This window comes from Quercus lobata, chromosome 12, assembly GCF_001633185.2.
Source record: "Quercus lobata isolate SW786 chromosome 12, ValleyOak3.0 Primary Assembly, whole genome shotgun sequence".
Classification (NCBI taxonomy): Eukaryota; Viridiplantae; Streptophyta; class Magnoliopsida; order Fagales; family Fagaceae; genus Quercus; species Quercus lobata.
The window spans coordinates 17,685,416-17,711,509 of NC_044915.1; the positions used below are offsets into that span (position 1 = coordinate 17,685,416).

The 26,094-nt window shown below is 34.1% G+C and overlaps 4 protein-coding genes across 6 annotated transcripts; 1 reads left to right on the top strand and 3 right to left on the bottom strand.

Moving 5' to 3' along the window:
• Positions 1-621: 621 nt before the first annotated feature.
• Positions 622-11,438, bottom strand: LOC115971193. Of its 3 annotated transcripts, XM_031090944.1 has the most exons (9): positions 11,227-11,425; positions 10,668-11,106; positions 9,807-9,942; positions 9,593-9,695; positions 3,271-3,296; positions 2,636-2,715; positions 1,621-1,733; positions 1,350-1,520; positions 622-1,169 (listed from the first exon to the last, which is right to left on the bottom strand). In XM_031090944.1, the coding sequence occupies exons 2-9, from the start codon at positions 10,952-10,954 to the stop codon at positions 823-825; spliced, it is 1,263 nt and encodes a 420-aa protein (XP_030946804.1). In that variant the 5' UTR covers positions 10,955-11,106; positions 11,227-11,425; the 3' UTR covers positions 622-822. The 3 variants fall into 3 exon arrangements, with proteins under 3 accessions (XP_030946804.1, XP_030946805.1, XP_030946803.1); XM_031090945.1 differs by having other exon boundaries at positions 2,651-2,715; positions 10,668-11,438; XM_031090943.1 differs by having other exon boundaries at positions 10,668-11,425.
• On the top strand, positions 5,356-8,364 carry LOC115971192 (DEAD-box ATP-dependent RNA helicase 47, mitochondrial). Its single transcript, XM_031090942.1, has 2 exons — positions 5,356-5,472; positions 6,359-8,364. Exon 2 carries the CDS (start codon positions 6,483-6,485, stop codon positions 8,157-8,159), a length of 1,677 nt encoding a protein of 558 aa, XP_030946802.1. The 5' UTR covers positions 5,356-5,472; positions 6,359-6,482; the 3' UTR covers positions 8,160-8,364.
• A 596-nt stretch (positions 11,439-12,034) lies between the features above and the next one.
• On the bottom strand, positions 12,035-15,397 carry LOC115972595 (bifunctional UDP-glucose 4-epimerase and UDP-xylose 4-epimerase 1). The gene is made up of 9 exons (XM_031092924.1): positions 14,878-15,397; positions 14,559-14,608; positions 14,273-14,408; positions 13,633-13,734; positions 13,252-13,479; positions 13,022-13,103; positions 12,761-12,843; positions 12,587-12,678; positions 12,035-12,354 (listed from the first exon to the last, which is right to left on the bottom strand). The coding sequence occupies exons 1-9, from the start codon at positions 15,070-15,072 to the stop codon at positions 12,270-12,272; spliced, it is 1,053 nt and encodes a 350-aa protein (XP_030948784.1). The 5' UTR covers positions 15,073-15,397; the 3' UTR covers positions 12,035-12,269.
• Positions 15,398-20,538: 5,141 nt separating this feature from the next.
• On the bottom strand, positions 20,539-25,883 carry LOC115970995. The gene is made up of 8 exons (XM_031090656.1): positions 25,805-25,883; positions 25,176-25,327; positions 24,595-24,646; positions 24,041-24,098; positions 23,481-23,575; positions 23,246-23,349; positions 22,681-22,809; positions 20,539-21,905 (listed from the first exon to the last, which is right to left on the bottom strand). Exons 2-8 carry the CDS (start codon positions 25,301-25,303, stop codon positions 20,681-20,683), a joined length of 1,791 nt encoding a protein of 596 aa, XP_030946516.1. The 5' UTR covers positions 25,304-25,327; positions 25,805-25,883; the 3' UTR covers positions 20,539-20,680.
• Positions 25,884-26,094: the final 211 nt, after the last annotated feature.

A 26,094-nucleotide genomic window follows, 5' to 3' on the forward strand; every position in this document is an offset into this window, starting at 1 on the left:
AGGGGTTGGCTTATATAGCAGGATTTGTGATTTTTGAAAGGCCTCTGGCTGATGTTGTTTTACTGTTACATATATTATCACACTTTGGATTTGTTCTATGATAGGCTTTGTCCTAACTCATCTCTGATGTTTATTTAATGGATCTTCTGTTGCAAAAAAAAGGAAGAAGAAGCTTTATTTTTTCGGACCCAGCATCCTCAATTGGTGTCACGTGACAATTGAATTTTATGACAAGCAGAGAACGTATCCTAAAGCCCTTTCTTTTTTGCCCTTTCATTATTTTTTCTCACAATCAAAATTATGCCTCATGGTTAGGGCAAGCTGAACCTGGGGTGGGTCATGGATGAGACAATTAGGACCTTCTTTTAATATTAAATTAGGAAATAGATGAAAGACATTGTCTTAGAAAGTACATATTACAAAATTCAAAAGACAAAGCTCTGAGAAAGGAGAGCAAATGACAGATGTTTTGCGTGATTCATTAAAGTATCAAATATATATGGAGATTTTGAAACACATAAACAAACTCTCAATGCTGAACAAACAGTTCGTAGATACTGAAACGTGCTGAAGGGTGTGAAATGTGAATGATTTCATTTAGAGTACTTAAGAATTCTAGAGTTGTTCAAAGTTAATAACAAGTACTTATCATTCAGCAAATCTTTCCCTTTTAAGTTATGTTGAAAGTGTTTTTTTCTTTTTGGTTATAAAAAAAGAAACGAGTCCAAAGTTCATAACATATTGTATTTCAACTATAGAACACATGCAAACAATATCATCTAAAATGAAAACTTTTTTTCAGTCAGCTTCGCATTCTAGGTTCTAAGTTCTCTCATGTGGAAGAAATCGTCCTTGAGGCAGACTCTCGGCATCTTCATGAATGTCTATTGTTCGAGGCAGACTCTCAGCATCTTCCTGAATGTCTATTGTTCGCAGAATCTCATCATCCCCATCAATGTGTATTGTTCTCACCCCATTGTCATCAATTTGTATTGCTCTCACCCCATCGCTAAGCAATGAAGGTGAATTATGCTTCCTTGCATTATGATCCTCATAATCTTCATCCTCAAAATATCCCTTTTGCTTAAGCTCTTTCACCCTCAAGAATTCGTCATAATGTGCTTTCCTGTGACTATTAAAGCTCATGTCTCGATTAATCTTTACAGAACCTGATAAAAGTTGCAACAGAATGGTGCAAAAGACAATGAGATATATGCTGAATTCAAAAACAGAAACATGAAAATAGTAAATGGGTAGAGAAAAAGCAAAAAAAAAGAAAAAAAAAGTCACTTGTATAATATTTCACTCACAATCATTTAGACCTTTCGTAATTAAGATCAATCAAGTACCTTCATCTTGTTCCATGGCATCAGCGTCATCCTCAGATGATGACGATACAGATCCCTCTAAAGGTGCAGAATGCTTCTGAGTCGAAACCACATTTAAAGCATTTCTTATAGCTTCAGCATGTTCAGCATAACCAACGCTTGCAACAGATTCTGGTATAGGGGATGGTGTATCTATAAGAATCAACCGTTATAATTATATCATTAGCATAATGTTCAACATATTCTCAAAACAGAACTTTAAAGGAAGAACAAAAATTACCCTACTCCTTACCATTTTCCTCGATCATTTGATGAAATGGTGTCTTGGGTTCAGAAATCTTTTGCCGTACAGGTTTATTTGTCTCATTTTCAACAAGATTAGCTTCATTCCATCTTACACGTCCCCTAACCATAACAAAATTGATATTAGCGAACATAATTTGTTCTCATGAATCAAAATTTTTTTTAAAAATGAAATCTAACACTAAAAGTTCATAAGTTTTTACATTGCATTCAAAGCCCAACTTTGTGATACGTTCAACCAATAGAAGATCTAATTTAGTTTCTTCAGAGTACGCATGTTTTGAAAGGTCTACAGGCCAGCCACTAGTAGCTGAAGGCAACATAGCTCATTACCTACCTTAAGTACCCATCTCATGTCCATGTCTGTGTTCGTGCTTCATAGACTAATTGAAGGCAAATGCATCCAATAATCTCTCTCTCTCTCTCTCTCTATTTCTACAGTTTTAATAAATGACAGATTCTAATGCTTCCATCTCCATATCTGAAAGTTCATCCTAAGTATCAATATGAATAAAATCAAAAAGTTCATGTGCATCCATTAGATGAATATCCATTTTGCAGCCTCCACCCTCTAGGGATGAATTCAGCAACAGTAAAAAATCGCGATCATCTAAAATACTCTCATAATTGATGCACAATCACAACTAGTCACACTGCCAATACGGATTCTTTTACAACACAAAGACCATTAAAAAAAAGACAAATGTATGATTAATGCATTATATATATTGACATATTGATGGTTTCTTAAAATGCTGCTAACAAATTTTCATATTTCCCGGTTTCCACCATTGGTCCCACTTGTATCAGGATAACCAAAAAAAAAAAAAAGAAAAAAAAAATCATATCTGCCAAACAATAGTCGTGATATTTTTCTAAAATATACAACTAAAATAAGCATCAGCCCCCTCCAAACCAAAATGTTTAAATAAAAAAGAAAAGAAAGAAAAAGTAAATAAAAGTTGATCAGGGATTCAGACACTAGAAGTAAAGGCTTGAATTACTTCATATTTTCATACTGGGTATGACAGTCGCCTTTGATGTCCAAATCACGCAGATAAGACGTTGGCTTGACCTGATTGCCCTGAAAAGGAATTAGAGTCAGAGAATTGTTTGTTAGTTTCTTAATACCTATGGGGATCATCAATGAATGCTTCGTTATAAAACTGTTCCCATATTCTAGATTAGCAACAATTTGGTTAATGAAAGTGAACCTTATGCGGCTAGGCCTTAAAGGCTAACACCCAACAAAGGCAATAAGCCGTGTTAATATAATACATCACCAAAATGAAAATTTGATATATATATATATATATATATATATATACACAGATGCTGATGAGAAACCAAACTAATATGCAGAGTGAGAGATGCGAAAGATAATAGAAATGCGAATTCAATAACTAATAAATCACAAACCCAGTAACTTTTCATATTGTTCTAGGCTGATAAGCAGGCAAGCCAAGAAATGCAACTAAAAGTTTAACAGCAAAAAAATGTTGTTGTTTATGATATCTGATTCACAACTAGTGATAAATAAAGTCTTAGACTGAAAAGAAATCAAACCTCTAATATGCAGAATATATTCAAAAGAAAGAAGAAGGAAGGATTGAGAAATAAGGGAGAATGAAATTCGTACCTTGAAATGAAGAAAAAGATATGCCTCTGTAATAGATAAAAACACGTATCAACAACACGTCCTTATCAATTGGTACCACTGTGATAACTCAATACTTTTGCTTTTCATGTATTCAGTGCTGCAAGCACCATTTTTATTTTTAGTTTTACAATAATACGCGCTTGTAACGGTCCCAGGTCCCCCACAGTGCACAACTTTTTTTTTTCCCCTTCAAAACTAAATAAGCAAATTAATGAGTAACATTGGAGGAAAAAGAAAGTTATCTTGTCCGAAAGCTTCGATATAAGACTGAGTCTGGATAGGAACATGCTTTGGGTCTCAGCAACGTACGTGTGGCACGTCATCACGTTAGATGATGACCAAACATCTGTCTTTAGCTCTTACTTTGTTGTTGTCATTGGTTGTCACTTTTATAATTCTAAAAACTAAAAGGTGAGGGGTTCAACTATGTAGTTACAACTAACAATTCCCTAAAAAAAAAATGGTTACAACTTACAACCCCTCTTCCCCTCTCACTATTTATCTATTCAAACTAAAAATAAAAAGTTAAAAATATATCAAATTCAGGACAGCAAAATTGTCAAATAGAAAATAACGTTTTTATTTCTTTGGGAAAAATAAAATAAAATAAAACTCTCCTATAATTTAGGAAGGGCTTCAAATTAAACCTAATAATTTTATAAGTTACAAATTAAACCTTATAAGGATGTTTCAAATTAGACTGTTAGTTTTTTCTTTGATAAAAAATTAGATCTTATAGTTTCATAACTTATAAATCAGTGGTAGAATATAACAACACTTGACAATATCTCCAAGTAGACAGTATAAATTAAATTAAATATAACAAAATCATTATAAGCCAATATGAAACTACATATAAAAAGCGAAGATGACTTCCAAATCTGGTTGTTGGAGTAGAATAGAAGTCAAAATGAAATTCTGAACAAAGCCTACCAATTGCTTTAATAAATTGAAGGAAAAGAAAACCATGAACCATAGGATAAATAAATACATAGAACTGAAAAAAGAAAAGAAAAAAAAAATGAATAAGAATTTAGTACCTCTGGAGATTTTAAGTCATTTTTGCTAAGTTTCAAAGAAGTTCAAGACTCTTTTAAGGAAAATAAAGGACCTAAATACTGTGAGGTGTTAGTATATAGCACACCGGTGGAAGCTTGAACAACTGTTAGTACTAGTGGAAGAGAAGTTTGAAAAGATGGGAATTTTGAGCAACATATTACATATGGAAGCTGGGGAATTGAAAAGGTAAATATATCAAGATGGGAATTTATGCACAATTTTACACTCACTGATGTGGGTGTTTTTTTGATAAAAATGTGTAAAATGACTTATTTTTTCTATTTTGCAAGATTATGTAACTATTGATGTGGTTGCTCTAACATGTCACTATGTCAGAGGATTCCAATAGTCAAGGCAAAAGACTTCCTTAAAAAATAGCCCAAGTTTTCAAATTTGACAGTTTTAGACCATTTTTAAACAATTTTGTGGGGGGTTTTGGCCCTCACATATCAACGTAGTTTGCCCCTGTTATAAATTAAACTATAAAATTTTAAATTCATTTTAGTTCTCTCTCTCTCTTTTTAGGGTTTACTTTTTAGTATAAAAAAAAAAAAATATAACAGACTAATTTGAAATCTCTCCTAAACTATAAAGTTTAATTTGTAACATAAAATTACAAACTTTAATTTGATATCTTGTAAATTATAGGATTTAAAGTGTAATTTTCCTTTCTTAATGCATTACTTGTTTGCTACTTATAACACTTTATTTGTTTTGATTGACAATGTTTTTCAACAAATTATGGTCGTCTAATTGCCAATCCAATTCTTAAGAATCTACTTCAGTGTTCTTTTCAAGTTATATATACAAGTTTTACTTACTACAAATTTACATTTTTTTTTGGTCTAATTTTTTTAAAACAACATATTTTTTTGGGGGGGCCATTTTGAGATATGTTATTTTATCTTTAATTTTTTTAATTTCTTTTTGTTTATTTATTTATTTAAAAACGACGTCGTACCTTTCAATCTGTTTGTGGGGTACATAAATAAGGGAAACCAATTTGCCAACCCTTTGATACTCGACGCTCAGCTGGGCTCTGCTCTACTATCTGCAAACTTCGGCCACAACAACAACGAAAGCAACAATGAGAATTTACTTGAGCTTCTAACGATGTCGTAGGTTTGTTTCTCACTTCACTTTTCTCTCTCTTTGTAGTTATTGAAGTATGATAATCTTGCTTCTTAATTGTACTAACAAGTTTAGTCCTACTATGTTATCTACTTTTATCTGACTACTTCGTTGCTATGGAAAAAGGAAATTCATAATTTGAATATTTCATATTTTCTTTTTTTTGGAAACCAAACAGGGCCTTACTGTTTGTATGGCTAAGTTTCACTTTCACCCCCAGTTCTTTTCTTCATTGAAATACTAAGTTTCTGTTAGTTGGTACAGCCATTGTTCGACAAAATGCCTCAATCAGTGTGGAAATGGGTTTTGTTTGGTTTCAAGTGTTAAATAATAAGATATTTCATTGTAATTATAATGGTCATACTATATAGTGAACCATAAGTTTTATCAAGTTATAAAATTTGCATAATAAGAAACTATATAGTGAATGATAAGTTTTATCAAGTTGTAAAATTTGCGTTTTGCATGAGCTCCACAGTCTGGGTGTTGAGTTTTTTAAGAGATTAAGCCCTGAAAGTTACACATTGAAAAAATGATGATGTAATTACTTTGTTGAAATAATGAATATATGGTAGCTTGATTCTGTTGTTATAAGAGGATTTTAATTTCATGGAAACTTTTGGTTTATATATTTGTAATGAACATGATTAGCATTGTCTGCTCTAGCTGCTCTACATTTGTGAATTTCGTCGTTGAACATGAGAGCTGAAATATTGAGTTATTAGTGCCTATTACTTAATTTTTCATTTCTTTATTGAACTAAATTGATGGGAATATATTTCTTTTTAATTGGTATTCATATCTTACAACCTTTTCAGTGTATTTTGTATGTGCTTTTGACTCCTTTGTATTTGCTGTTATCCATTTGAAATTGCAGCTTGAGGGGTTCTAGTCTCTGTTTAGGTTCAAAGGCTATTAGCAGCCATTGATTTTCATATGCTGCTGGGATAAGCTATTGCATACAGGCAAAATAATCACTGATTAGGAAAAATTTACAAAGGATGCCAACATTAGCTGCATCCCGGTTGCTCCTTGTTGGAGAGTCATTTCCTTTCCAAAAGTTATCACATGTGTCTAGGACAGCTTGGTTACACAGAAGTATACGTTTTCTAAGTAGAGTTGAGCGGGACCATGGGCCCCTCACTCTTACGAACCTTGGGTTCAAGAGTGAATTTGAAGCAACAGACAAGAACAATACCAAAAAACCTAAGCAGATGAGTTCTCCTGTTGTTGTTCCTAACAGAAAGCACAACGCAGTTGGAAGCAAGGGAATCAAGGTAGTTGGGACAAAAAAGTTGCTTGGAATAGAGTCTGCTCCATTTTCAGCAAAGTCATTTTCCGAGCTTGGCCTCCCACCTCCATTAATTGAGAGGTTAGCAACCGAGGGCTTTGCGGTTCCTACTGATGTACAGTCTACAGCAATTCCTACCATACTTAAGAATCACGATGTTGTGATTCAGTCTTACACTGGTTCTGGAAAAACATTAGCATATCTTGTTCCTATACTCTCTGAAGTAGGCCCACTGGGGAAGAAACCTTCTGATGATAATAGCAAATCTGTGAAGAAAATGGAGATAGAAGCAGTAATTGTGGCTCCCTCTAGGGAGCTGGGCATGCAAATAGTAAGGGAGTTTGAGAAGATTTTGGGACCTATAAACAAAAAAGTGGTTCAACAGCTTGTAGGGGGTGCAAATAAATCAAGGCAGGAAGAAGCTCTCAAGAAAAACAAGCCAGCCATTATTGTTGGTACACCAGGTCGGATTGCGGAGATCAGTGCAGCTGGAAAGCTTCACACCCATGGGTGTCGTTTCCTGGTCTTAGATGAAGTGGATGAGCTACTTTCATTTAATTTTCGAGAGGACATGCACCGGATACTGGAACATGTGGGTAGGAGATCAGGTGCAGATCCTCATACACCAAAAAGCCCACTTGCCCAACGGGCTGAGCGTCAGACCATCATGGTGTCTGCAACTGTGCCATTCTCAGTAATAAGGGCAGCTAGGAGCTGGGGGCGTGACCCACTTCTTGTCCAAGCCAAAAAGGTCATCCCACTTGAATCCTTCCTTCCCTCTGGTCCAGTTAATTTGACCGATCCTACTTCCAGTTCAAGTTCAAATTCAAATCTGCAGGCTCAGGCAACTGTGGAAAGCCTACCGCCTTCCTTGAAACACTACTATTGTGTCACAAAGTTACAGCACAAGGTTGATACATTGCGAAGATGCGTACATGCACTTGATGCCAGGTCTGTAATAGCTTTCATGAACCACACTAAGCAGCTGAAGGATGCTGTCTTCAAGCTAGAGGCACGTGGGATGAATGCTGCCGAGCTACATGGGGATCTTGGAAAGCTTGGTAGATCTACAATTTTAAAAAAATTCAAGAATGGGGAGGTGAGGGTTTTGGTGACAAATGAACTTTCAGCCAGGGGTTTAGATGTGGCAGAATGTGATCTTGTGGTTAATTTGGACTTACCCACAGATTCCATTCATTATGCACATCGAGCTGGCCGGACGGGTCGGCTTGGCAGGAAGGGTACTGTGGTGACCATGTGTGAAGAGCCAGAAGTTTTTGTCGTGAAAAAGCTGCAGAAGCAGCTTGGAATTCCCATTCCAGCTTGTGAGTTCAAAGAGAGCCAGCTTGTTGTCACTGAAGAATCGAAAAATCCAGTTGTAAGGTGACAATACATTTTACATCTTTAGCATACCCTCTCCTTGAATCACTCTCTCACTAAAATCTAGGGGGTAGTCCATTCTTGTATCAGTTGCTAGTTGCAAGATTAATCCACTAAACAGAGAAGCTCCATATAATTTACAATTTTGTGTGGAACTTCAATTTTATAATGACTTATTGAATACCATTGGTTCAGACAAAAAATTGTTAGAATAATGATAAAATGATTAGTTTGCCATTTTCTAATAGTTTAAGCTTTTGGAATAAGTGGTAATTTATTATGATATCATAACAGGTGGTTCCAACTTTGAATTCTGTCTCTGCTATTTCCTAAAAATACACTAGAATCAGATTCTGGTCACTGTTTGACTGTCATAACATAGAAGTTACCATATAACTTGTTTAGCACATTTTGAACCAAAGTTGTCAAAATGTGAATTGTATCGTGAATCGATTTTTAATTTTTTTGTATCGTGTATCGTAAGATACACAAACACTTAATAAAATTTATAAAAAATTATATATATACATATATAAATGGTATATTCATTATAAATTTTGAATATATTTAACTAATAACTAATTTATTCATCACTTATGTAATAAAATTTAATAAGCTAACTAAATAAATCAAACTAGCATTTGTTCATAACATACACATTCAAATTACTTAAATTCAAAAGTGATAATATATTAAAAATGACCCAAAAATAATAATTTATTTTCATTATATTCATCAAATTACCTAGTCAACCTCATCTAAGTCAACTCTATCATCATATTTATAATTTTGCAAATTCAAATAAAATAAAAGTACAAATTTTAACAAAAAATCTTATTTTAAAGCATTTGTCTATGTATCGTACGATACATATAATTTTATGATACGATACGATTCATATGATATGCACACTAAATCGTACGATTCATCAGTACTTACGATACGCCAATAAGATACGGAACTTTTTACACATGATACGATATGTATCGCGTATCGTATAATACTGATAACTATGTTCTGAACTTCCTAGTTGAAAGATAAGTTTTTAACTTGCTGTTTACCTTGAGATGACCTATATTATTTTTGAAAGGTAATGTGAATTTTTTATTTATTTTTATTTTTCTAGATCTTTCATTTTTCTTTTTTAATTAAATTGATTTGAATGAATGACAAACAATACATCGATAATTATAGCAATTTCTTGGACAATGAGACAATGACGAATCAGCATTCAATTGTATTGGAAGCTATTTTATTGGAGAAGTATCATAGTTGATTAACATTACAACATAAGTAAGAAGAAGTTGCTTGAGAAGCTGATCAGGTTATATAATATTTGCACAAGCAACCTGAAGCATCACCAGATGATCCTCTTACAAAGCTTGTAGCCTGACAAGAGACCGCAAGTGGCAATTGCAAGGAAAGTTACAAAGGACATACTGATGGCAATGATGGTTGCCTTCGAGAGTGATGCAGTGTGCTCAATGCGTTGAATAGCTGGTATTGCTACTGAGGATGACGAAATGAGAAGGTAACCCACCAACTGTCAAATGCTACCAATGAATCAGCCTTCTCAGGGAGATATTTTATGCCAAGAAAATGGATATTTACATTATTGGAAGAAACTTTTCTTAATTGAAAACATTCCAACTACCTGATCAAGGATGAAGCTAATGTAGTCTGAGATCATATCTGGGATGAGAATGCCTCTATAGGTAATGTCACAGACACCTTTGAAAAGTTGGAAAGCCGAGTAGATGAAAGTAAATATGTTTACAATAAAGCAGTACCTACATAGAGATAATCAACGAAATAATATTAACTTGTACTATTATAGCAAAGATATTCCTATGCACTGTTATAGTGGGGTTCACCAAGTGAAGTAACAGCGAGCTTATATGGTAGCCTGATCGTTTTCTTGTGAGTAGGACAGCTTGATTCTTGTAATAAAAAAGGTGTTATTATTGTACTTGGTTTTGCAATTGATGTGCTAGATGTAAGGTAGTAGGATGTTAATCACTAACCTCAAAATCTATCACCCAATATGGTACTTTATACTATTCAGCAAAAAAAATATGGTACTTTATACTGGAATCATTTCTGTTTTACAATTCTACACATAATTCAACATCGATCAGAAAACAAAGATCTAATTGGACGTTGGATTGGACCAAATTTTACATATATTTGATTTTGATTAGAAAGTGTTAACTTTCAAAAAAGTTTGGCCTTGTGAAAATGGACTTGGCTTAGGTCTAGTGTCTAGTTGCATTGAACACATCAAGATAATGACACGCGTTCACTTTGGATATGTGTCATCATTTTGACAAGTCCAGTACCACTGGACACTAGACCCAAGTTTTGCAAAAATAATCCTTAGGAAGTAGGCTTTTGCCTAACCATAGATCAAATTGGCATCCAAGTCCCAACTCCCCAAATACACCAATACACACAACGAGAATTAAATGAAAAGCTGCCTCTCTCTCACCAAGGAAGTTTAGTCATTTGAGCTTACATTAATTCTGGGTACTCATTGAAGTTAGAAGGTGCTCTGCCTTGTTTCTTTGGTGTTGATGTGGCCAGTGAGAAAGCGCATACAAAGGAGAAAATAAGTGCCGAGAACCGAAGGATGAGAGAGCAAAGATGGATAGAAGGTCTAGTGTTCGACCTGGCAGAGGCAATTGAGAAAGTGAATGGCGATGGTGTTGGGAATGGCTGTTGGGCAAGAGAACTAGCTGCCATTGGTGAAACACCGGCCATTGATCTACAATCAATCACTAACACATCACTTTCTTTCTTCATTATATTCTTCTTTTTTCCTTTGCTTCTGATGATTTCGGGGACTACTCTCTAAATTTGATTTATGTTAAGAGCTTTGTTCTCCCAAAAATGGGTAGACTGATAACCATTTACTAACTTCAAGGAAAGCAGCTTGTTATTATGGTCAATGGTCACTGTCCAAGGTTAATAAGAAAATATAAAGTCAACAATTTTTTTAGAAACAAACTCTGAAAATTCTAAACAGAAGAAGACACATAAGCAAGAAAAGACTGCATCTGCCAATGCTAGCTTACATAAGCATGCTAGAGATGGGATGGGATCGCCAAATCACTGCTTGATTTAAAAAGGAGGCAGGTTATGGATTGGAAAGAGAAGTTTTTCATGTCGACTTTCTTTGGTCAACTTTAATTTCTCGTTTATATTGTAATGTGAGCCAGAAACTTCTTGCACTCAATATTCTACTCAACATTATTATTATTTTAACGAAGTTTATCCATGCTTCGTCATCATCCTAATCCATCGGTTTCCTGCAAGAGCATTATACTAACAAGAAATATAAAAGGATATAAAAGGGTAGATTTATCCAAACTTGCGTGGAAAAAAGAGACCTGGCATGTCAGCTTTGTAGTTTGTTACGCAATTTGCACGCACAATTTTTGGATGCATTCAGCTAACTACTTCCCCAAACAATACGGCATAAGATGAGATGAGAGGTTTTGCTATGTGATTTGCATCATTACCAAGAAGCTTATTTTTGAGTGTGAAATTCAACCTCCGTGGTCAGCAACTGGGACCGAATGCTGATGAGGTTTTGGTAGTGGACAGAAGCTAAGAGAATAATTCTAGAGATATACCCCAATCACACGCCTAATTTTATAACTTTTTGCCAACCACTCACGATTGTACAAGTCAACAAGTTGTGAAATTGTGTGTGAGAATGGTTGTGTAACATAGTATTGTTGATTCATGCTGTCAACACAATGACAGAACTCTGAGCAGAGTTCTACCATCTCTAAAAACAATTAGCATCTGGTTTGAAGTATTTCACTGAAGCATTTAGTTTCTCAGATCAATTTATAAAACTTAAAGAGTCTAGGAAGATTGATGAAAGATCATACAGCATCAATTTCATTAAAAAAATTTGAATTTCCTATCTGTTTGCTAAAATGAAGTTTATCCTCAACATTGGCAGAAATATAGAGAAGTTGATACAGTTGAATTCTTTATTTTTTGAGATGGCAAGGCATGTAGCTCAATAAATTGTGGGATGCGGTTTTGCTAGAATGTCATCTAAAGAATTTCTACAATTTGCTTATTACGCCCTTAAGCATGCCATTCAAGGCTTGGACTGGTATCCCCACGGATTTTTGCTTGCCCAATTCCATTGGTCTCTGCACATCTCTGCAATACCATATTTCGCCCTGTAAAAAGGCACAAAAGTGGCTGTAAGAACAAGCTAAGAGACAGAGATAAACATTATAAGCCCTTTTGTCAGCTACGTAAACACAGCCTTAGCATGGTTACCATAGTACAATCAGGTATGTTATAAAGGATCCATCTCATAGTGAAAGTTGCATCAATAGAAACATGATATAATATCAATGTAATGTACTTTTAAAATATAAAAAAAAAAAGAATAGAATAACAACATACTTCCAACCAAGTTCTCGCTCAGCTTTCTCTGTAGAAGCATAAACAGCTGTAGCATCTCCCGCCCTCCTTGGACATAGTTTGGCGGGGATTTTCTGAAACATAATATGAGAGAAATTTCAGCATATACCCAATAATTACATAAGGGAGATATCTGCAGGGGCATGTGAGAGTCACCTTGCCAGAAGCTTTCTCAAATGCAGCCACCATTTCAAGCACAGATGTACCACATCCAGTTCCCAAGTTGTAGGCCGTACAACCTAAGAGAGTAAACTGTCTTTTAATTCACTTTTACCCTTCCTAGATATGCTAAAACAAGATTTTCATAGAAATCCCATGAAAAAAGCATGAGTGTGTTAAATAAATGCCTAATAAACTGTTAACAGGTGACAGAAAATTCATTGACATACAAATACGTATGCAAGGAAGAATGATCACCTATATCCTCTTTAGTAAAAAGCTTCCGAAGAGCAGCAATGTGACCATCAGCTAAGTCCATGACATGGATGTAGTCTCGGACCTGTTTAACACAAAAACATTTGATATTTTGTAAGCACAAAAAAATTGTCAATTTAATCGAATTTTATGTAATGACAGAAAGTAAAATACTACTGCCATGGTTATAAAGGATTATAAGTGGAATACAAAACTATACATAAAGAACATACCGCACTACCATCCTTCGTGGGATAATCATGACCATACACGTTAAGCTCAGGCAATCTGCCAACAGCTACTTGCTGTATGAATGGCATGAGATTGTTTGGGATGCCCTTTGGATCTTCACCAATTCTACCACTCTCATGAGCCCCAACAGGATTGAAGTATCTGAGTAATATAATTTTCCAATCTGGCTCTGCCTTCTGAATATCTCGAGCAATTTCTTCAAGGAAAAGCTATAAATATAGAATATATTAAAAGTCAGGAAAGAAAAGAAACTGCACTCCTATGAACACAAGAAACAGAAAGTGGGATTATCCAACTTCAAAGACGAATCCTATGTGTGGTATGCCCAAAAAAAACATTACTAAGCACCCAGTGATACATACCTTGGTCCTTCCATAAGGATTCATAGCTTTCAATTCAAAATCCTCAACACAGGGTATTTTTTCAGGTTGACCATAAACTGTTGCAGATGATGAGAAAACCATCTATTTGGCCACAGGATAACATTACTTGTGTCAGTAGTGGGCAGAGCATGCCAACATGTGATGTAATCAATAAAAAAATGGCGCACATTCTAAGACTAAACAATTCTCTGTTAAAGATTCAACTGGAACTTGAATGCTATAACTAATTTCGACAAACAAATAATTAGACATTTTTTATGATTTGATAGTTACAATGGTGGGTGATTTACAAGGGCCGTGGCAACAAAAGAATTAGACATCAAACATACAAACTTCACAATTTAGCAGTAAGACACCAAAAACACCAATGTTACTACCACAAATATACAGCTACATATACAAATCATAGTTTATGCAGTTATGATTTGAAAGAAATATACCGGAATCAAAGATTTAGCAAAATCAAATGCAACTAAAATGAACATTTAATACATAACTCAACAGCAAAAAATTCTTTTAAGACACAGATTATTGTTGATTCACTTCCAAACCATTTGTTACAAGCGCAAGATTCAGAAACAAAATCAAATGAGTTCAAGAAATTTAATTGCAGGCACACCTTTTTGCATTCATATTTTGCCATAACCTCATAAAGATTAATAGTGCCAATCAAATTGTTATCGAAATAACGGCGAGGGTTTGCAACACTCTCCCCAACAGCTTTTAGGCCAGCAAAATGGATCACAGCATCAAATCTGTCTCAAACAAAGCCAATGGCACAAAATTAAGCCAACTCTTCAAAAAGTCTATAATTCTGTTTGTTTCCGCAGAAAATATTTAACAGTAAAATTGAATGAAAACAGTGAAATTCATAGCACTGCTAATGTAATTGAAATTAAACATACTGTGTTTGAGAAAAGAGCTTCTCCAAGTCCTCCTTATTCCTAAGATCACCCTGCAATCAAACCAACACGTAATGTAACCAAAAGCCAAAAACCTCAAACGCCAGCGTTTGGTTGCCAAGAAACTGTTAAAAAAAAAAAAAAATTTAAAGAAAAAACAAATCTCCCGAAACTAAAACCAGCATTGCTCAAGATATTCAAGAATCTATAATTTACAAAGCTTCTTTTCCCTCATTTTCTCGGCAACCAAACAAAACAGAAATTGTTTCTCAAAAAAAAAAAAAACAAAACAGAAATTTACACACACAAAAAAAGAAGATACCAGATGGAATTCAAGATTCTGAGAACGCTTAGGGCCGACCAAATCACGGACCCTATCAACAGCTTCGGTGACGGAATTATCAAGATTGTCGATGATCGAAACCCTAAAGCCTTCATTGAGAAGCTGAACCACAGTGTGAGAGCCAATGAAACCGGCTCCTCCGGTAACCAGAATCGTCTTTTCCGAGAAAGTCATTTTCAACTCGAACTACAAAGAAATTCTTTTTTAGAGAGAGAAGGGATTTGTCTGGAATGAGAATTTAGAGAGAGAAAGAGAGAGTGAAATATGAATGCAAGTGTAAAAGAAAAATAGAAAGGGTAGTGAGTCAGAAATAGAAAAAGAGAGAGAGAAATATATATAAATGGAATTGTGAATCATTCAGTGTTTTTATTTATTTTGGTTAGTTGTGGTTGTGGTATCGAATTTTGGTTTGTTTTGTTGGCGCGCTTTCCATTAATTTCTTTCCGGATCTGTCAAAATCGGAATCGCGCGTTCAATTATCAGGTGAGGATGACTGTGATACCGTTACCGTAGGAAAAGGAGGTGACACCGTCACACGTCAAATTTTAAAGCCAAAATGGTTAGGGAGAGACATCTGTCAATTCCCCATTATGTTGCTGTCATTGATTAGCTTCCTCTCCTAATTATTGCCAAATCCCATAAAATTATATTTTTAAAATGAATATTTCTTTTTCTGGGTGAGAATCTAAATTCAATCCTTCTATATTTAAAATAAAATAAATGGACAAAGTGTTAACAGAGAATCCTAAAAGAAAATATCTTAATCAAGTTGAGATTGTCCTTTTTTTTTTTCCTTTTTTTTTTAAATTTATTTTTGTCATGTGTGATAAAAAGGTGGGAATAGAATTTATAAATCAACTTCTTTTATCCACATATTTTGTTCACAAGTATTATAACTTGATGATATATTTTTTTTTTCTTTTGATAATTCATAACTTTTTTTTTTTTTAGTAAATGATAATTCATAACTTGCTGATATGGTTGACTGTAATTGGTGAACAATTATTTTCACATAAACTTACTATTTTTTTCTCCACTATTCTTTGTTATTCACATTAGAAAGAGGCTTAAAAATTGTGTCCATAAACTTTCACATAAATTAGGAGATTGAAAAGTTCATTTACTTTGTGGTTATAATATAATAAGTAATGTGATAGTTGTTTACTTTATTCACTATATTGGTTTAGTACTTTTTAATGTCGTTATTTTTATTTAGTTTTTATACTAATTAATATTATGAATTGTTTGAGAACCATATGCAAATTAAAAGGTTGTGAGTTCACATAATTACGCATTCATAAACCATGTGTGACAATTTTTTTTTTTTTTTTGAGGTGTGACAAAATATGAATGTCCGGATAAAATTTATTTTTGTATTAGTTAAAACTTAAAAGTCTATATGATACACTATTTTGATTATAAACTTATAAAATATATAATTTTATTGAGACATTATAACTAAATTAATAATTATTATTACATAATTTCAAAACACTCTTAACATTTGCAGTCTTATAATTAATATTTAAAAATTATCCAAAAAAACAATTGAAGGCATAGCTAAACGAAAATCCCAATTCAATAATTAAAAACAATCCAATTTTTAAACGTTTAAAATTATGGAAGAGTTAAGCGAGGCTGACATTGTGATTATTCTATAAATTTAGATGCGGGTCCTATTGGACATGAGTTGGTTGTTTAATGTGTGTTCATTAAAAACTGAACACAAGCCAAGCTCTATAATCAAAAGAAAAGAACATCTTCATAAGCAGAAAAAAACATGCGGAAAAAAAAATGCAATCTAATAATCAGGTGTAATGTTGAAAAAAAAGGAAAGAAACAAACAAAATTATGTGTAGTTGAAATTTAGTATAATGTTGTTCCTTCAATGTGTACTTGAGTACCTGTAGTCGGTAACACTTGGATCAATTTGAACAGTCCAATCAGCTGAGCAAAATAAAGGAGTTCATGAAATCAAAATCAGAAAGTAAAATAGGGGCATAATAATATTGCACCAGTTTTTTTTTTTTTTTTTTTCTACATCACAAAATCCCTTGGAAAAGATGGCCTATTTTTAAGTTGTGCTAAAAACTCTCACCGACATGTTCGGCAAGTTCTTATTACAATGAAAAAAATTTGTTACAAGAAGAAATTTACACAACTATTGACAATTACCAAGAGTTTGTTAACCTAATATGATTCCATCAATAACGTTTGAATTGCCTTCTCCAAACAGTGAAAAAATAAATCAAAGAGCATCTTTTCGTTAATCTTCTAGTGCTAACTAATAGTGGCGACTTTAACTATGAGTTTTAGGCTGTTTTGTAGCGGCTTTCCTATAATTTAATTCCTGATGTAGATTCTAGATAGATATCAACGGCACCTTTCACTTCATTGTGTAATTTACAATGTTATTTTCAATCCGAGGTGTCATCAATGGTAGATTATTCCGCATTTATGATTATGACCTGCAAGAGAGAGAGAGATAAGATAGAGATAATCATATATAATTGGAATTCATGAGGGCTTACGAGATCGATTTTGCCAATTAATAATTCATTTAGGATCCTATTGGATCTTAGGAATGTGGAAGTAACCTTCTTTATTTTTAATAATTTGATTGTTGAGGGTGAGGAGATTTGAACCGTGAATATTGGAAATATCAAAACGTGAGTTAAGTTATAAGACTTTTGACAATGGGACGAAGACTTAAATGCAGGAAAATCATTCACGAGAAATGTATTAAGTGTGGTAAAAGCCAGTACTCTAAGATGGTATTGGAATAAACTATAAAGGACTACCCCATGGGGTGTTCAAAACAGGGGAGTAAACTAAATCACACCACCACCGAAATCTGACTGTGCTTAGGATAAGGAAATCTGACTGTGTCAAGGATAAGGATAATATGCAGCGTACTGATTCAAGGAAAAGGAGATTACAATCACATTCAAAATGAAAGGGATAAGATAGATATAAAAAGACTGTACAGACAATCATGTATTCCATCCAAACTTCAGATACATACATAATGCAAGAATCAAAACATTTAGAACTATGAGATACAAAGAGAGGTCGCGTGAGGACTGCTGCGCTTGATGGGGTACACACACATTAATATATATATATATATATATATATTTTTTTTTTTTTAAAATAGCACTGTTAATTACACATCAGTTTGTACAATATGTTTGCACTACGTCAATTTAAATCTAAATCGTGAGTTCAAAACACGATTTTAGTTAATTTATGTAATCATGTTTTCAAGATACGATTTCACTATTTTAAAATAATATGGTGTTTTGAACACAATTTCCAAAGTTGTGTGTAGGGACTGGGGATGTATGCAACAAAGTTAATATTTAAAAAAAAAAAAAAATTCCAATCAACATAGATTCTAAGAAGATATAGTACAGTCAAAGTCCCATCTAGCTTTTATAAAGCCACACTAGCACTAGTAGCACAGCATATCCCATTTAGCTTTATAAAACCACACTAGCACTAGTAGCACAGCATATACCATATTTAGCATCGATTTGGGATGGGCTAAAAAATTCAATTTATCTACATTTTTAGTATATTTTTGCTACTATTTATAGGTCTTATTGCACTTTTGATGTTATTTATAGATCTTACCGTACTATTCAGTATTCAACTTATTTTTTAACCTATTTTCTACACTTACAGCAAAAAATTTTTAGTTTCATCTAAAAAACTGTTTCCAAACGGATACTTAAGCATCATATGTGCAAGCACTGGTCAACTTGGCAATGTTGGCATACATGATATCCCTGCTTTTGAGACTCAAGAAACAAATTTGCAGCCTCAATATAATAAAAGGGAAAAGACTTTTATTTTTCAGTATAAAAGAGCAGCCTCGATATAATTAAAGGAGAAAAGACTTTTCTTTCCTAGTAGAAAACAGCAGTCTCATTATTCATATAGAAATGTCGTTGTTTACAATGGGTAAAAGAGAGGGAGGGAAATCCTGTAACCACACCTGAGGCCCCTCTATCAACTGAGCCTCCATGGCTAAAGCATGGGCAGCTCGATTACAAAATTTAAACGTGCTTATAAAAGAAATCTCCCTCAAATACTCAGCCTCATGAGTCATGCCTAATGTCATCAACCAATAATCCTAAATAATAAAAAGCATGGATCGTAGAGTTAAGCATAGCAACCAGTTCTGCATGCACTATCACCTCCACGACCAGCTCTTGCATACCAATAAGGTCCACTGTTTCTTTGAAGTTAATCTGTCAAACCTGCTTTCATTTAATACAGGCTTATGAGCTTTGATACTGTTGATGTTACCTCTTACATTTATACATTAGTACAAAACAAAAGTCAGTGTCATCTAAGAGTGCAGAATAAGGAGCAACTCCTAAATTTCACTATGATGCTGCAGGCACATATATATCTTTTAAAATTACCTTTTCTCTTTTGGGAAATCAATATAACTTAGCAAACAAATTAATTTACTTTAACTTTGATTGTATAATAAGGCAATGATGAAAAACTTGAACTAAGATCCACATAACCAAAGTGGATAAAAGCTTATCTACTAAACTCTCAAGACTTACTAGCATATATATTTATTATAAAGATATGAAGGATACACAACCATGACACACCTGATGATAAAGATGATGAGCCCTTCATGAGAACAAAGGCAAGAGGGCAAGGTTGCCGGAGCAGTTAGAATAGTGTGCGTGTAGTGTGGAGAGTGAACTACTACTATTCACTTGCTATTTTCTCCGCACATAGTGCCATCCACCAACACAATATATGACGTGAATATATATGTGTAAGAGAGTACCATGATGTATTGGTTTTTAATGTGCCAAACCAAATTAAACTTTGACAAGTAGAGGATAGGGACCTTAATTTTCATGTGTGTGAATCCAAACTCATCCCATTAAGAGTTGTTTATGACCAGACAAAGACATTAAAATAAAATACATAATGTTAATTATAAGTTGCAACAAAAGGACCCAATGTTGTTTGTATTAACATGTTGTAATCACTATCCACTATTGGGTCTAACATATGCTCAATAAAATACATTTCAACTAATCCTGATTTTATCAAATACACAGAAATGACTATGTTAGCCCACAAAACAAAATAAATAATAATAGTAGTAGTAGTAGTAGTAGTAGTAGTAGGCAATTCTGTCCAAAAGATTATTATAATAAAAAAAGATAACAGTAGTTTCAGGTGACACTTTGTGGATAAATACCCAGTTTCATAGAATAGAGAAGAGCAAATGCAACAAAAAACCTCTCCATATCCGTTACTATCCATTGAATGCAGTTCACGAGCCTGTCATAGCTTTGATAGAATATAGAGAATCTCTACCAAGAAAAGAGACCAATTGCATCATGACACAATTCTTTTTCGATTTAATCATAAAGGACACTTATAGAACCAGAAGATAGGATGATCAACTTAAAAAATAGGGATCTCCATTTCACACCAATCAAATCTCCAAAAGTTTTGGTTTTTCTGTCATATAAATGTAGGGCTAGTAAGAAGACAAAGGCACCAATTTAAGAGCTAAAATATATGTAAATGTCATCTCTCATTCTCAAGCATGCCTATGAAAATGTAATTCAACATGCCTACCAAATTGGGAATCTCATATGCAATCAAATCTTATGCACTATGGTAATGTAAGTATATCTCTGTAATACATGTTTTATGCTCGATTTCATAGCCAAAAAAGATGGGTAAGAAATCTAAAAAGAAGGTTAATTACAACTCAATCATTTCAAGGTATCTACATTGTATTTGCACAGATATCAATATTTGGAGACATGCTTGCAGAAATAGATTTGCCACATTTAACAGCAACTGATTCCTTTTCCAAGTCAAATGCATATTCCAGGCATCTTTCCAGAGATTTAACAGCAACTGATGTTTCAGTTTCACCAAAGAAAGAGAGGAAACCCCGCTTTGTGTTTAGGAAGTTGGTACTATTGACATATTGTCTATCACAAATAGATGTGACTGTGCTCTCTGGCGTGCAGGTAACATCAGGAAGGTTGGCATTACTACTCTTTCTTGAAGTTCTCTTCCTTATTATAGAAGGAGTATTTTTGAAGGTCATGGCCGAATTTCTTAATGTAGATTCTGGACTGCTAGCATTAGCATACATACTTTGTCCAAGGTATGTTGGAGTAGAATAGCAAAATGGAGTGTTTGGATGCCTAAAATGAACATATGTGGTTGGTGATCCACCACCATCTTCTACAGCATTAACCAAATCATTCACCAGAGGTGACTCTGACAGCAAGTAAGCATGATTTTTATCCACTGCATGTTGCGAAACCCTATGGACTTGGTTTTTCTTGCCAACTTGACCCATGTGCTCACCAAGTCCCAATGTTAAGGAAGTTGAACATGGATTGCCAGATCCATTGGCCATTCTTGAATTCATAACACCTGAAGCATATTCCCTTAAACTCTTAGGAGTTTCAAGTATTTTGTGAGCAACAGGAATATGATTTTGTTTGGTGTAAGTGGATGCATCCAAGAAAACATCCAAAAAAGTGGCTACCAAGGGCCCATCTGTTTCATCATGGCTAACATTGTGTATGTATGATCTAGTGGTGATACCACTTGCAGCAGCACCTTTGTGGTTACTCTGTGTCCCATTTAGTGGATCTACCAGTTCAGGTTCCCCTCTTTTTGCCATTAAATGAATTTCTCCTCTATAAGCATTTCCAAGAACCAAGTCTGTAGAACAAGTGTCAACATTGTGCTCCAACTCCATGCTGTGATTGAGAGAGAACATTTTATTGAAATTCAGTTTCTTTACTTTAACCTTCGTGCATTCATGTTTTGTACTAGAACTGCAGAAATCAGGAGATGTAGATTTTGTTTCAGGACTGCTGAAATCAGGAGACATATTTTCACATGTTGTGTCACAACCATCAGTTGAGTATGAATCCAGTTTCTTCCTCATTGAGCAATTCCAATGATTCTTAATCGCATTATCAGTCCTGCCAATTCTCGACATCAATGAATTATGAGAAGATTATGATATATCCAATAGAAGGCCTCCATCTCTCTATTTGATAATTGCAAGCAAACATATTAACCGATGTGATGGTACAAATGCATACATAAGTGCAGTAATTTTGTCACTTTTCAATCAACAAGGGAATGTTAAGTTAACCCACAAAATACGTAAGTAATGCACATTTAGTTATTCAAGGTTCAAACAATAAAACAACGGACGCCAAAAATATAACAATTTTTTAAAGCTTGGTGCAAGTTAGGAAGGTAGAATTCATTATGTAATGGTCCCTACCCAGAAAATATCTTTTCCAGTTTGTTACTTTCTTTCTGCACTATTTGCCATATTTTTAGGATCCCTAAAACTGTCATGGCAAAGAAAGTAAAGGTTATCCTGCTACTGTGAAAAAATATGCTCGACGTGCTCAATTGGGCGAAAATTTTGGATTAGATCGTGCTACACTACCACCAAAACTGACTAACTAGTGAACACTTGGCCACAATAACTCAATCCAAAGAAGAATTCAGCCACTTAATTTTAAAGACTAAAAGAACTAATATAAGCTGCATTTTTTTCCCTTTGTTATAAAAATATATCCAAAAGAATTTACTTTATTGAAGCTACAAAAGACAGAATTGGTCAATCTCAAAGGGTATCTTTCAACAGTAAATTCTTTGCAATGATAATGTGTGTATTCCAAGAATGTTAGTACTCTATTGTAAGTGATCTATTGCAGTAAATTGATCTCAGATACATACCTTCCAGGTAGAAACCTTGCTATTTGTGCCCACTTGTTACCATATTTATGGTGGTAATAAGCAATAACTGACTCCTCCTCTTCTGTCCATGCATCTTTGTTTATAGCTGGATCTAAATGATTGAACCACCTGGAAAATAAATTACAATTTACAAGCTTCATAATCCTATAAACAGATATAGCCAGTGAGCTCTAGCTCAAATGGCACCTCCTCCCCTTGTCAGGGTAAGGCGGAGGATGAGGTCATTAGTTCAAAACCCACTAGGTGCACATGTAACTTACCAATAACACACGCGCACAAAACCCTCAACTGACACACATCACAACATAACATGCATAAATAGTGGATTGCTAAAAAATAGGTGGATAAATATGAAGGTCTCAGCCCATTGAGCTGCCTCAAGATTGAAGCGAGTTCTATTGTACTGAAGTTTCTATTCTCATAAAGGAAAACTAACAAATTGCACATGACAGTAATGATGTGAAACAAACAAACAGGACATGTGCCATTCAATTAGCATGGCCTCCCATATTTGATGCACTAATTAGATATCTACAGAACCTACCTCTCTCGACATTGCTTGCCTATGCGACCAGGTAAGCTCTTTGCAATAAGAGACCATCTCTTGCAACCATAATTTTTCACAAACTCGATTATACAATCATCTTCCTGAAAATCCCAAGATGAAATCCCGGGGTGGGGGAGTTAATATAAGTGCCGTGATAACATATCAATGATATAAAAAATGAGCACACGCAGTATTCTTCTGGCTACCAAAAGTAGCAGTATATGATTTATACCTCCTTTGTCCAAGATCCCTTGACAACTTCAGGATTCAAAACCTTTTGCCAGTGATGTAAGCACTGAACATCTGTCCGCCCAGGTATATGTGCAGCTGTACAGGAAATGTAAATAATTAAATGAGGAGCTTTGAATAAGGCAATTAACAACTTATATTACTTCTGTTGTATACTATCCAATGATGCCTTATCATAATAATGACAATCAAGGAAATTCATGCAAACTGAAAATTAATGAGGAAATTTATATATATATATATATATATATATTTTTTTTTCACATTTGAGAGTAGCTCTCATGCCTCATTCCATTTATCTAATATTGCAACAAATGATTTTAGCAGGAGGATTGACAAAGTGCTAGTGCCACTAATATTTTGAGCATTCCAGCTAAAGAACAGATCAAAGCAACTGAAGCCAGATGAATGAGGGTCATGACTAGCTCTTAAAACATTCTCCTCAAAGATAAAAGACTATGGTTGACATCAGAAAACAAATAGATAGGCCACTTAATACAAGCACAAAGTTGAAAGCAACGGAAGAACATGTCATGCCAATACCTATTTGCTTCCACTTCTTCCCATTGTACTTTTTGACTAATGCACTTAGAAGATTATCCTGCCCATCAAAAGTCATGTTGTATTTAAGTTAGAAAACTTTTACAGCCACAAATTCCAGAGATAGCTTAGGCCAATGTTGGGAGAATGTGCACTCAATAAAACTATGTAATACCATTTTTATTTTTTAAAATTCCAAGAGATGAAACTATATTTCAAGAGAAATTCAGGGAAAAAACCAAGGAAACTAAATGTTAAACGATTCAATACTGTGGCTTGTTGGCTTCTGAAATACCAGCAATTTATTATGAGCGAGCTAGTTTTGCATTATAGTTCCTCCAAGAAGTAGTATCAATGCTAATTCAATACTCTCCAAGTCATAGTACAAAGTTTATATAGCTATTTAAAAAAATAAATTAAAAAAAAAAAAGTTTATATAGCTATTTAAAAAAATAAATTAAAAAAAAAAAAGTTTATATAGCTATTGGTAACCTCTAACTATTCATTTTGCATATAAAAATAGAATAATAAACTAGAGTTTCCTTTGATTGACTGACCTCTTTTTCTGACCAGCCTCTCCTTGAACGTCTGGTTGGACCAGTTGGTCTCCTTCAATAACATGACAGCTTATATCAATATAAAATTGAAACTGTTTTACTCATAAATTAGGGTTGTTGGCATTGTCTGCTTTGCATGCCTATTGTTCCTATTGTCTTACAACACCCTGATGGCCATATTAAAAGCTCCTTTGCTTCATTCCAACTGTGCTAGAACATAGTCCACGTGGAAAATCTCTATGAACCAACAGTACTACAATATTTTTTTCCCCTTGCAAGGGTAATGGTTAGATTTTACTGACCCAAAAAGTGAGGTGATATCTTGCCTAATGGTAATGGGTGCATGAATCACAGTCTCTCACATATACATGGAATAACCATTGTTGCTGGTACCACTACAATGTGGCTTTACCAAAATATGCTAGGTGAAATGTTCACTAATAGGACAAACTTGGTAGTATTCAACACAGTAAATGTGACAAATTCCCATATGAATCCTATGCTTCAAATGTATAGAACCTAGATAACCAATTCAGAAATGAGAAATCATTGTAAAAAAAGCCATAGCCAGAACAACATACCCTATAACAGAACATCTCTGAACAGGGCTATCACAATTGCCATTGGATGACAAAGAACATGAGGCGAACCGAACTTCTTTAGCTGAATCTGCAGCAAGCTCCTCCTTCTCCTTCTTAACCTTCACCATGATCACCCTCCTCAACCAGTTATCCTATCACATTCACCATAAATTAAGCAAAATCTTACCCACAAAACAAAACAAAAATCCAGCAGCAGATAAGGAATATCAAAACAAATCATCAAGAAAAAACAGCACAAGCCTAAAAAATCACTCCTTTTGACAAAAAAATTTCTGGTTTTTTTCCCGGGAAAATTTATGAGAATTAAAAAGCTACTAACTTTATGTTTGCTTCGTTTCAACTACACCTTCTTTAGTCTGATTTCGAAATTTGACTTTCTCAAGGGTCAAATTGTTCAAAACCTAGAATCTAAAGCTTAATTCAGTCTCATTTTCTAACATTTTCTAGGGAAACAAACAGAGCAAACCAACAAAATTTTTTTTTTTTATAAAAAAAACCATCAACAAGCAAAGGGCAGAGTAGTGAACAGAAAAAAAAAAAATGATCATGCATAAAAGGAAACGAACCACAAATTAAGAAAAAGCTTGGAGAGTTTGTAAAAGCGTTACTTTTTCTCTCTCTCTCTTTCTCTTAAAAATGAGACTCTGAAAGTGTAACCGCTGAGATAACAACAATAAGACCAATATACAAAAGTAGTAAAAAAAAGAGAAGAAAATGTGAGGGAAGGATGAGTTATATTACTATAAAGGAGCGACGTCGTTTAAAGAAAACAATAGCTTGCGAAGGAAGGTAATGCTATTAGTGGAAAGTGGGATAGTATAGAGCTATTATATTATGTATATATATTGGACTGGAAGAAAGTGTCTGTTTGTGTTTGTGTTTGTGTTTGATGGAGAGG

What these genes read in the sequence shown, in the direction of transcription:
- LOC115971192 (XM_031090942.1), top strand. Translation starts at nt 6,483, where the DNA reads ATGCCAACATTAGCTGCATCCCGGTTGCTCCTTGTTGGAGAGTCATTT.
- LOC115971193 (XM_031090944.1), bottom strand. Translation starts at nt 10,954, where the DNA reads ATGAAGAAAGAAAGTGATGTGTTAGTGATTGATTGTAGATCAATGGCC. An exon ending in AATGAGTACCCAGAATTAAT is followed by an intron (nt 9,943 to 10,667) that starts GTAAGCTCAAAT and finishes ATCTCTATGTAG; the next exon opens with GTACTGCTTTATTGTAAACA. An exon ending in TTAGCTTCATCCTTGATCAG is followed by an intron (nt 9,696 to 9,806) that starts GTAGTTGGAATG and finishes AGCATTTGACAG; the next exon opens with TTGGTGGGTTACCTTCTCAT.
- LOC115972595 (XM_031092924.1), bottom strand. Translation starts at nt 15,072, where the DNA reads ATGACTTTCTCGGAAAAGACGATTCTGGTTACCGGAGGAGCCGGTTTC. An exon ending in AGAATCTTGAATTCCATCTG is followed by an intron (nt 14,609 to 14,877) that starts GTATCTTCTTTT and finishes GTTTGATTGCAG; the next exon opens with GGTGATCTTAGGAATAAGGA. An exon ending in TTGAGAAAGCTTCTGGCAAG is followed by an intron (nt 12,679 to 12,760) that starts GTGACTCTCACA and finishes ATTATGTTTCAG; the next exon opens with AAAATCCCCGCCAAACTATG.
- LOC115970995 (XM_031090656.1), bottom strand. Translation starts at nt 25,303, where the DNA reads ATGGTGAAGGTTAAGAAGGAGAAGGAGGAGCTTGCTGCAGATTCAGCT. An exon ending in GAGGCTGGTCAGAAAAAGAG is followed by an intron (nt 24,099 to 24,594) that starts GTCAGTCAATCA and finishes TTTGATGGGCAG; the next exon opens with GATAATCTTCTAAGTGCATT. An exon ending in GAAGAAGTGGAAGCAAATAG is followed by an intron (nt 23,576 to 24,040) that starts GTATTGGCATGA and finishes TTTCCTGTACAG; the next exon opens with CTGCACATATACCTGGGCGG.